At 41.7% G+C, this 12089-nt stretch overlaps 2 protein-coding genes across 2 annotated transcripts in view; one reads left to right on the top strand and one right to left on the bottom strand.

Moving 5' to 3' along the window:
* LOC311440306 (uncharacterized protein) overlaps positions 1-12089 on the top strand; it is a 114604-nt gene that overhangs the window by 12948 nt on the left and 89567 nt on the right. The window contains exon 2 of the mRNA XM_084527021.1: positions 11602-11667. Coding sequence (XP_084383147.1) covers positions 11602-11667 — 66 coding nt within the window. The remainder of the gene's footprint in view (positions 1-11601; positions 11668-12089) is intronic.
* Positions 1-12089, bottom strand: part of LOC311440304 (vitellogenin-1-like) — a 74139-nt gene that overhangs the window by 57455 nt on the left and 4595 nt on the right. The window lies entirely within an intron of this gene.

Below are 12089 nucleotides of genomic sequence, written 5' to 3'. Positions count from 1 at the left end.
CTGTGTCTTGGAGGGTAAACTCACACTGCATCAATCAGCAGTCTTTGTGGTCTGCAGAGTAGCCATATGAACTGTGGCTTACACTATGTTCTCGTTTGCTCCCTTGACTTCTGGCATCTGGGAACTGCACAAAAATGAATTAACTGTTATAAAGTGTTGTTTTTTTTTTTTTTTTTTTTTTTTCTTTTTCCTGGCATGCTGTGCTTTACACATGATTGTTGATTTACATGATTGGAAAGTTACATTACTAGAAAGAACAAAGAATATAGATATTTACTCTGTGGTTCAGAATCAAATGCCAATGGTCAAATGATCCTTGTACACCTTTGGTCTCTGCATTTCCTTTCTCCCTGCCTTTGTTAAATGTTGGTGGAGTCCACTTAAGCTCGAAAAGATTCTGCATGAAGGAGATCTTAGTTAAAGGACATTTTGGACTGCTTAAAACAAAACAAAACAACAACACCAAGAAACCACTGAACACTATAAAACGGAACTGGAAAAGGCAAAAAAGCCAGCAGTTTAAGAATACATTATGATTGCACCTGCAAATGAGTTCATTCAGTTCTTTCCGTGAGTAAAATCAGTGCTTCTGTTCCCAAATGAGAAATAAGTACACAACACTGGGCAGGCAGACATCCAAATGCCCAGACTTAGTGTAGCTGTGTTCCTACAAAACACATATGTAGAAAATGGAATCCATGTTTGCAGTCTTCAGCACACCTTGTGAAGTAAGAGCTGTTGTGGAGATAAACTAATCAAAATGGTGTTAAATCTCATGTCTAGCATGTCCCTCTCCTCATTGCTGCCACCTCCTTTTTTGAAGGTGACCTGTCCTCAGGCACATTTTCCTCTTTTACCAACTTTTCTGGCTCCGTCTCCACACAAACATGTCTGGACATGTGCCTTTTTCTTCCCTTCATCCAAGTTTGTAGTCTCTGTATGTTTCAGCCCATACCCACACACCCATGTCCTGATTCTGCCCTGGAACTTGGCTGGTTTGCACACCCCAGGCTGTGCTAGAACAGGCAGTAACCCCAGAAAAACATTACTAGTGTTACCACACAAGAGGTCACTCCTAAGATCTGGGGCTGATTTTCCACTCATTTGTATCAGATTTGTACTAGAACTGTGATTTACTGCAGGTCTTAAAAAAGAGAAACACAAACATGCGCACACTACCTATACTTGTTCAGACTGTTCTATTTCCCTGTATACGCTGCTAACTCTTCGCACAATTTTTCTAGTTCAGTTTCATCATGCCACTTGATATGGCTGATTATATCACTGTACAGCAACAAGAACACTCCTTCCCCCCAAAAAAATCCACTGGTTTATAACAACAACCAAAAAAACTTAATTACTTTCATTAGAAATAACATTTTTTGTGCGTCTGATACCCAATACAACTCAATGAACTGTTACTTTATTTTCTCATGAAAACAACAAATGAAGAAGCAAACAAGTATCTCTTCCCCCCCCCCCCCCCCCCCCCAACCATTGAAACTATATTTAAGAGAAGCTGCCGTGGCTTCAGTTCTGAAGCATTTGACCTCCTTGGGATAGAGGAGATATAAAAGATGCTTATTTGTTTGCAGACTGTAAGATAACAAGCAGTACAGCTGAAAATATAAACCTGAGATGACTCTTCTTACAAATGATCTTGGGAGAAGAGGGGAAGGTACAAGAGAAGAACAAAAATGAAAGCGGCAGAGAAAGGAGTGACGGACGTGCAGGTTATATGACTAAAGAGCTAAGAAAAGACCCATGGAAATAATTGATTTTTTTTTTTTTTCTGATTTACCACTGACATTTCTTAAAAATCCCCAAGTAATTTGACATTCACCTGAATCCGATCTTTTATTTATTTATTATTATTATTTTATTTTTTTCTCAGAATTATCCAAACTGAAACAAAAATTGCTTAGGGTTAAATAAAAACATTTCATTTTTATATGAGCTGTTTTTTAACTTTGATTTGAGGCATTCTCTGAGACTTTGAAAAATAAAATAAGAACTTGAAAACAAAAGGCTTGATTCACAGTGACTTAGGAAGTCACTTACAAAATTGAGGAACAAGAAGAACAAGTAATTATGGTGCCTTTCACAAAATGGAGCAGGACCAAAGCCTGACATTTGGAAAACCAATTTCACCTCTACTGAGGCTGTAGCACAGATATTAATTTAGCTCTCCTTTCTTACTCTCATGTCATTTATTCAGACAAACACTAAACAAGATTTTGATTACATGTTCATTATTTAACGTGTTACAAAATAATGTCTATAGATCCCAGCTGAGATCAGGGTCTTATGTATGCTAGACAGCATTAAAGATATGACCTTGCTCCACATGAAGGAGAGAGATCTGCATCCTGTTTATAAGCTGTAGCAAAGATATAGAAAGGCTAAAGGTTTCTCATTTGTCCAAAGCAATCCCTGGAAACTGAGGTCAGAAATCCCAAGTCCAGGTTCAGTTGCTTTTCTGACAAATATTCCACAAGACACTATAAAACTCTCTCCCCTGTCCTTCTACCCCTTTATTCCATAAACTGGTAGTGCTGAGACTCCAGGAAAGCTCTGACCAGATAACCTTGATTGACAAAACATTTTACATGGACAAGGGCAAGGTAAACTTCCCCAGACTAGTCTGCGGTGTCATAAATGTTTGCAGGATTGACTGTTCCCTCCAGAGGCAGCCCCATGCTTCACCATCCTTGCTGCATACAAATGAAGTCACTCCACAGCACAAGCGAGTGCATATGCTGTGGTGTGACCTCCTACTTTTTGACATCCATCAGTGAAATGTTCTGTGGTAGCAGCTGCCTGAAAATCATCTGGTACATGAATTTTTACTCTGATTTCACTAAAACCCAATCAATAAGGGCACAGAGCTTTAGTGTTCTCATATACCTGCTCTGTGAATAAGGTAAATGAAATATTTGCGCAGACTTTTGTGATTCGTTTTGAAGGGCCTGACCAGAAATTGGAATGTCAGGAGCTTGAAGGAGGGGGCTACTGACGAGCAGCATTGCATGTGCATGAACTGCAAAATCCTCCCTTCTGTGTATTGTTAGAGCAATCTGAAAATCAATCAAAAATTAAAAGAATGCTAAAAAAAAATAATAATCTTTAGAGATTCATTTGGCATATGTTAATATTGTGCTTTGATGCTGGACTCCTAGTGAACATGCATTTCTGATTAAATTAAAAGAGCATTAAAGACAGGTGTTCAAGTATAAGTGTATCCCAGCTATACCCATATTTGCATAGGAATTTGTGAAAAAAATTCTTTGAACAAAATACTTGTAACTATATTATGGGGGAATTCTATTTTTCCTATAAACAGAACAATGATAAACCAAACTGATTGCTTTTTAATTATGGAAAGATTAGATCGAAAATAGAAACAATTTATAGAAACAATTGTTCGCTGTCTCTTCTAATAAGAAAATGGGGAAATCAAATGAAGGTGTAAGTAGCAGTTTCAAAAGAAAAGGACACTTTACTGAACATGTCATTAAGCTCTGGTGATCCTTTTCACAGGGTGTGGGTGGCTATTGAAAATTTACATCACAACAAAAAGCAATTGGAAAATTTCTGAAACAAATGGCCATTAAGGCTAATACAGAGCTACCACACCTGAATCACAGAAGACCCAATGCCTCTGGTGGCAGCAATGAGAAAATATCATATAAGCTGCTTACTTTCTTAAGCTCATTCTTAGGTATTCTCTATTATTTATATTCACAGAAAGGACATGTGGCTTTGTGAGTAATAATCATAGTGCCTACATTAGGCAGAGGAGTTATTATTATTCTTAAAGATTTTGTTAGTGTTCTTGAAACATTCTTCTGCTAAAAAAACAATGCAACAAGATGAAAAACAACAGTGCTGTACTTAGAAGACAAAACAGTGGCTTGAAGAAAAACCTGGGAAGGGGAGAGGAGATTTTGCAAAAGAGCTCTTGTTCACTTTAAATATCAGCATTATGTTTTGCTTTGCCATGGTGTACATAGGACCAAACAGATGAAACAACTAAAAGCAGAGACTAGAGCATTTTAAATGACATATGCAGATGTTTACTAAACGTAAACTTGTCTAACAGTTGTTATTAACCATTTCCATTCTCCCAGCTTTTGATTTTGACACAAGTGTGGATAAAAGATTAACATATCTGCTCATGGTTATTACTGTTTTAGGGAGGAACAGACATTTAATTAAAACAGTAATTTACTTTCCAGCAACAGAATTATGTGGTAGACTTTAGTGTTCAATAAGAACTTGTTATGTGATCTGAAGCCTTAAAACTGGTTGGTACCCTGTCTTAAAGTCCTTCATCTTTACTGTTTTCTTCATTGTTGCTTCTATCTTTTTCATTAACTGTCCTTTTCGAGCTTTCCACAATTATAAAAGTAAATGATTTCAATATGATGCAAAAAGAATAAACAAACCCTTGCCCTGCAATTGTTCTAGGCACTGTAAAAGAACAAATAATCATTTTGACAGTTAGACAGGAGACAGGTCAAAGTGATCTGCTCAAAGTCTGCCTTCAAGAAAGGTCAGCAATGTAAAGCTTTTTTCTCTTTTCTTTTATTCCTCTTTGTTTTCTTTCCTTTAGTTTCCCCCCAAATTTCAGGGTGACCCAACAGCTTTTGCAGATATTGAGCTAAATAATCAGTGGATTTGTTCATAGCAAAGCCATTTCCTTTCTAAGACAGGTATTGCAGAAATGTATTATCTTTGCAGTATTTTTTTTAAACATAAGATCCTCCTGATATTGCATAATGATATAAAAGGCCATTGTCATTATGTATTATATATATAAGACCATAAATATGCTCTTAACTGTAACTTAGAGCGATGGCACTAAGTACCTTTCTCCAAGACAGAAAGTTTGGACACTTGAGTGGGAGAAGCCCAGTTCACCGGCTATTAATTTATGCTTCTTATTATTTCATTATTTCATGGAGAGCTCCACAGCTTTTGAAACAAGACCCATGCTTTGAAATAATCCAGAGTCCTACAACAGGGAGGGTAGCTTAAAAAAAATCATGAAAATATTGCAAAATATTTTTATATACTACTAAATATATTGCATGTACATCTTTATGCATATCTGTATACAGATATGTATAAAAATATTAATTTATACATGTGTTTTTAACCACACATGTATACAGATATGTATACATACTAATTTATATAAAAGAGGTTTATATATATATATATATTATTAATAATATATATATTCTTATTCTTCTCAAGTACCTCAGACCTCTTTTTCTGAAACTCCATTCATGTTCTTAATCTTTTCCCTCCTCCCCCAGCTATGAAGATTAGGCTTTTCTCCCCTCTCATGGCACCTGGCATCATGCTAAAATCCCTGCTTTCCAGCAGCCAGCCTTTTTTAGCTGGTATGTGATCTGCCTTATCCTGCTCTGGGGACAAGGGGCAGCTGGGATGCTTGTTCTGGCACTCATGGTCTTGTGTCATTCATGGGGGACTGCTGTGGGAGCCGTGGCCACAGTGTTTCGTGGGGTGAGGTGGTGGCCAGAGGTTCTGCTGCTCCCCCAGCTAGGACTGCCAAGAACGAACTGAGATGTCAGGGCATACTTGTGGCCCAATGCTGGCCACAGAAGTGACATGGACAAGGTCTGTTTCTGCCTGTGCATGGAGAGGGGTTCCAGGAGGCATCACCAACCCACTTCAGAGAACCCTGTGTACTGGTAGCACTTGACTATACATTTGCTTGTGTTATTATTTCTCATGCTAGCTGGATTAAACTAACAAGGGTAATTCTAGGACAAGCTACAATTACGCTTTCTTTATGCTGTGCTGACATGCCCTTTGACTGTTTGATTGCAACTGGCTTTGGATCAGGGCTTGAAGCCAAAGCTGTGTCACTAGCATAACATGCAACACTCTGTGCAGAGCCTCCAAGTATAAGCCATCACCTCTCTGATCTAAAATACACATAATTGCAATAAGCTGGCAGATCCTCCAACAACTCACAGCACATAGAAGAGATTTATTAACACAGATTTTCTGTTTGCAGATAGAGAAATACACAGAAGGCCAAATTCTTAGCTTGCATGAAGCATTGAAGCCCAATGTACAGAGAGGAGATGAACCTCTGATGTGTGAGCATGCATGAGGACACACTGCTTCCATTACCACTTTCATTCTTTCAAGATAAATCTTGGGAGGTGCTGAAAAGCCTGACAAAGTGGTTGTGGCTTTACAGTCCAGATTAGACTGAAACACAACTCCGAGAAAAAGTGATTTGGGCATTCCATAGTCTGGTGCCTGTAAATAAGTTTAGGTCCTGCCTTTTACATACAGCGTGATGGCAAATTCTTACTAGCAACCCATCCACATGACCAAACTGCAGTTCTGAGGTTGTGGAAGAAGTGTGGCTAGGACTAGTTTAGCAGCCAGAGATGTGTGGGGGGTACCTTAGCAGCTCAGCTTTACATGCAGCACAGGGCTGTCCTGGTCAGAGAGACTCTGGCCTTGGCTTTTCTATACCATGCAAGCTGGGGACAAGCCAGCTCCAAATCTGTCTAACACAGTGGGTCTGTCAGAAGACTACCACATCTACCAGTAAATCACATATCATCAAAGATACCTGGATGAAAAACAAAACCAAAACCACAAAATAAACAACAACCAAGCAACCCCCCAAATCCATCTCAAAAGCAACTGCTTTTTCAGTCTACATAATCTCTTTATCTGTCACATGTTTTGTTATGTATCAAGCCATTAGTTTCAACAGGGTCAACTTCACTCTCACAAAAAAAAGGAACTGGACACAACGAGTAGGTTTTGGTTAGGCATGGTACAAAATTGATGGCATTTTTTCCCCACTACAGTTATGCTACAAATGCATTTTATGTGAGTATATCTTGTTAGACAAGCAGGCATTTGCAAAACATTGCAAATGCAGCAGAGTATAATGAGTACACTTCCAGTGAGGATATTCTAGTACCCTCCAGGTCTTGATTGGGCAGCTCATTTAAACATCAGGTTAAATCCTGTTTAAGTGAAGTGCCTTATAGAAGTTTTTCAGCAGTGCTCTTAATGGCTGCAAAAAAAATGTCAGGAAACGGAACGAAGTCAGTTCTCATTTTCTTTCTCTTTTTCAGCTAACCATCCTAAGAAACACTGCTCTCACATTTTTTTTTTTTCCTCTGTCAGCTGCTTAGATGAATTCTATGTGGACTCAGAAGGAAATATTTATTTCCTTCCCCCACCAAGCAGCGCAGCCCCCAGTGTCACACCACCACTACCGTTTATTTATACGGCGGCACCATGCTCCAGCCTCACGCTGCCCACTCCGCCTCCCCGTGCACCTCGGGCTCGGGTCTCCAGCCAGCCGCTGCCGCGTCCAGCTGTGCCCAGCTGTTCCCCCTCCACAGTGCCGCTTCGGCAGCGAGCCCACGGCTGGAGTCGCGTCCCCGGCAGGTGGCACTCAGGCTCTGCCGCCGGCCCCCGCAGGCTGCGGGGCACCGGGCTGGCAAGCAAAGGACGGGCGTTTGCTTGCAAGCACAGATTCCTTCCCTGGGATAGAGGCGGACGGGGCTTTTCGTGCTTAAATCACAGGCAGCAGCCGGTGTGAGCGCAGCCGTACTGTCCCGAAATCACTTCTGCCGGGTGCGCAGCAGGGACGGCGGGGGCTGCGAGGTGCAGCCCGTCCGTATCCCCACCCCCCCGGAAAGAACCGGGGCCAATGACTGAGCACGTGTAATATAACAGCAAACCGTCATGGAACCAGAATTTAAAACGTCTTTATTATCCTCACGGGGGAATCTCTACAACAAGAGGGGAATATATGTGCATACTGTAACTCCTATTAGTGTTAAAGGGAATTATGCGTGTAAATCCCCAGATCCCAGTGTACAAAGAGGAGAGTGTCCCCGTAAGGGCCTGAAATATACATTTGAATTAAGCCTGACTGTTGGGAAACTCATAATGCTGTGGCTGGTATTATAAATTTATACTTACTAGGACTAAGTTTCACCTGAAACAACAGAGCCTGAAGTGTTATTTGTTCCAGCAAATTATTTTGTTAGATGTGATAATCAGTTCACAGCAGGACTGCAAGAGACTACTCAGATTGTTGACAATTCTGGGTCCCATCCAGCTTCAAGCAGCTTCTGAAGCGGCTCCAAAGGCCACAGAGCAGGCTCCCAAAGCCAGCACCGTGGGGAGCCGGGGCAGGGCTGCTTGCCTGCAGACACCTCCCGGGGCAGCCCAACGATTTCCTAGGGCAGTGTTACGTGTTCTGCCACGCAGCCCCCTGCCAGCATGGGGGGGGGGGGGGGGGGGAGGGGGGGAAGGGCTCCAGGGAGGTGCTGCTGTTCGCCAAGTGGAGGGGATTTTTTTTTTGTTATGAACTATGCGCCAAAGACAAAGTCTGAGGTGGAGGAGCTGCCACAAATCTGTTCTCCTTGACTTACTAGGCTACTTTGTGGTTTATTTCAGGAGTTATGTGACCTAAGGGTATGTCTTCCATTAACATCACTTTTCAATTAGGATGATGCTTTTCACAGAAGCTGTTGTCCTGGGTTTCCCATCTCAGCTCACAATCAATCTCAGGACACCCCATTGCCATGGGGCTGGGAGAAGGGCAAGCCCTGCCCTGCCCCTGGGTGCCAGCAGCTCCACAGGGCAAGCAGTCATGGTGCTGCAGGGGGGATGCCCTCAGGCCTGGGGGCTCCTAATGGGGAAACATGCCCAAAGAAACCACATCTCTAGCCTCAGTCCGTCCTATGTCACCTTCAGCACATTATTATATGTGCTATACCTTAAGGAACATGCAAGCATAGAAGACGTGGAGAACCAGTGCTACTGATGCAGCAGCAAGAGTTTCAGGGCCACTGAGTACAGGGACTGCCACAGTGATGGTGGGAAACACATGCCAAACAGCCCCTCACCCCCTCCCACAGCATCACATTTTCTTTACCTTTCTGTCTCTTTTCATACCAGTGCTCAGGCTCTCTGTTCTCCTTGTCTAGACCCTTAGAGCAGCCATGTGTGCCCCTTAAACCTGCGCAGTCCCAAGGTTAGGCTGAAGCAGCACCACCAGCCTATCTTCAAATACCATTCACAGAGACAGTGAACTGTTTTATTCTGAATGAGTCCTTAATCTATTGAGTTCCTTGGAATCATGCAGTTAATTATTTTAAATCCCTATCTCCTACTCTGAGCCTGGGTGTGACTCCAACAAATTCACTTTCGAGTCCTGTAATGGAACAGAAGTATTTCCAGTCCTCATTAAAAACACCACAAAAGCCACAGCAGCAGCTCTGTGTTCTTGGTAATGATTTGTTTCACTGATAGATCAAACGGCCTGTTGACAATGGTTGTCTGCAACCGACAACTTCTTCTAATAAGATAAAAAAGTTGTACATTTTATTGATTATAAAGCAAATTGGTTTTTTTGTCCCTTTAAATTTTTTATTGGCTACAAAATGGAGGACTTATGCCTTTGAAATTGCAGCTTGCCATGAAATTACAATGAATTATAATCCTAACCTATTCATGCTTCCTCAAAGGCCTAACCCATTTGCCTGCCTCACAAGAATGTTGTAAAATGCCCCACATTTACATATATATTTTTGGGAGGTTTTTATTCAAGAGCTGCAGCAGACATGAGAAAGGAAAAGGGACTGAATGGACAAGAGTTCTCTTGTCCCTGGAATTTTAAGAGACTTTCTATATCTCATTACTAGCTAGGAGCTCAAGACAGATGTTTTTGGACATGGTTCTTAGTTTTTCACTACACAGTAGGTGAAGTTTTTAATCCCTTCTGGCTCCAAAGATCTATGTTCCCGAACATCCTGGGAAATGGAGCTCATATTGCTGAAGTAAATCTACCATTTTCCAGATCAGTATTTAGGGTCATCTCTTACAGGAGCCTGAGGCACAAAGAGCTCTTTAAATGCCCACGACAAAAATCTGGACTCCAAAACCTTCTCAACATCTTTGTCACAAGACTAGATATCTATCTCCCTGCCTGACCCAGAGCTCTGCTGGTGCCCCTGTGCAGAGTGCAGCCGTTATGTCAGGGTCTGCAGGGATGCAGAGCCCAAGTGATGTTCAAGGCCTCTGCAAAGAGGGAGGCCAGCAAAAACCTATGGCCATCAGGTCAGATTGCCTCAAATGCCATTGTGTTAACCTTACTCTCCTGAAATAACTAGAGGGGGATAGAGGGGAGAAGAAAAGAGTTGCAAAGAAGAAAGCCAGGGCACTTGACTCTGGCTGCAGAGCTGTGCAGCTGGGATAGGGGAAGGGAAGATTTCCAACTTCTTGTCTTTCATTTCAGTGTTATTTCTGTTCTCTTACTCTTCCTACTCATCCCTAGTGGCTGGACAATATAAATGCAAACAACAACAACAGAACTCAATCAACAACAAAAAAGAAGCAAAAGGGGAAAACAGCCCTTGCTCTGATAATAAAAAAATGGATGTGAGGCACATCTCCTAGAAACACTGGATCCAGAATTACGATGGCAATTGCCTTCCTGGCAATCACCTCTGTGCTGAAAGGACAGACTATCCTTGGTTTTTGACCTTGCTCTTATATATGGGAAATGAGTATAAAACATCAGATACCATGTCACCCTGAAAAGCATTGCTCTGCACCAAGCATTCCATCCAAATGACCCTTTGCAAGTTCTCATTTTCATTCTCCTTCAGTAAGGGCAAAAGCACACACACACACACACTCAGACACACACAGAGTCCACAGCAGGTGACAAAGGAACAATTGAAAACTCAGTTTCCAGCTGCTTTAGGGTGGGCAGTTCATGAGCAGCAGCCTGCAAATCAGCAAGGTGCCACAAACTGATGTTCCTGGCCTGCAGCAGCCACAGGGCTGTCACCTCCTTGGGCCCTGACTTGTGTGCAGATCTGGGCGCTGGTCACAGCACTTGCCTAGGCTGTCAGTGCGGCTCCAGTGGTATGCAAACTGGACCCGAAACATGGCCCTTCAGTGTAGGAGCTGCTTAGTTCCAGTATTTTCAAGAGTTGTTACAAGTGGACTAAACCTTGGCATTTATGTACCTTACTCTTTTCTAAAATTAGTGGCTGAAGTGGCTTAGTAACTCGTGAATGTCATTCATTTCAGTGCCAGTGTTTGAGCTTAGGTGTCTGTGGTTTGAAAATTTTTGGCCTAAGTACATGGCTTATTAGCAGGTACCAGCCGTTCACTCAGAGAGGATCGTCTGAGAGCAGCTTGCAGTGCAGCAGTTCATGCCACTTGTCCTGCAGGGACTGGAAGCCCTTCAGCTTCCTGTTTGTCAATCAGGTGCTTTTGCCAGTGCTCAAGTCAGTCAAAGGGAAAGAAAAAAAATAAAAAATTACAGGGCTTCATAGAAATATGGCATTCTCTCCTGGAGGGGAGGCAAAACATACAGAAGTTTGAAGTAAACAGTCTCTACCAGCAGATCTTTTCCCCTTTTATTGCGTGAGTTACAATGCCCTTCAGCCAGCAGAAGGCAGAGAAAGTTCTGCTAGGAAAAAGAGTTAGTTGAAAGAGTTTACTTTAAACTTTTGTTTGCTTTGACACACACATGCGACAGCCCCTTTTTTCTTTTTTCAGTGCTTGATAGAAAGAAAGAAAATGGATTTCTCTTTATCGACTGGTATATGGCTGGCAGAAGTAAAGGTAAGTTTCCTTATGGTCATGCCTCTGTGCTCAACCATGATATGGAAGAACATTATGAGAGATAAAGCAGGCCTATCCTGCTCACCTAGGACATGCAGAGCAGTGGAAAAACAAAACAAAACAAAACAAAACATCAAATTCTAATAGACCTGCTCAATAAATATTGAAGTCTCTTTGAAGTCTCTGTCCTTTTTTTAATAAAGACAGAAGTTGCATTCAGTTTTCATTACAATTCTGTAAATCTGGATTTACTATAAGCCTACTGGAAGAGAGCTCAAAAAGCTCTGTAGTTGGTTAGGACAGAAATTCTGCATAAAAAGTAAAGCAGCCTCAAACCAAAAAACTATCACCTTTTCTGAAAAATGTTCCCAATTCCAGGCAGTTCTAATATTTTCTTCTGAAACAGACTCCTTGATCGGAAG

Source organism: Aythya ferina, assembly GCF_964211825.1.
Source record: "Aythya ferina genome assembly, chromosome: 8".
NCBI classification, from domain to species: Eukaryota; Metazoa; Chordata; class Aves; order Anseriformes; family Anatidae; genus Aythya; species Aythya ferina.
The sequence above is the reverse complement of the archived record's forward strand: the minus strand, read 5'-3'. Positions and strand labels throughout refer to the sequence as shown.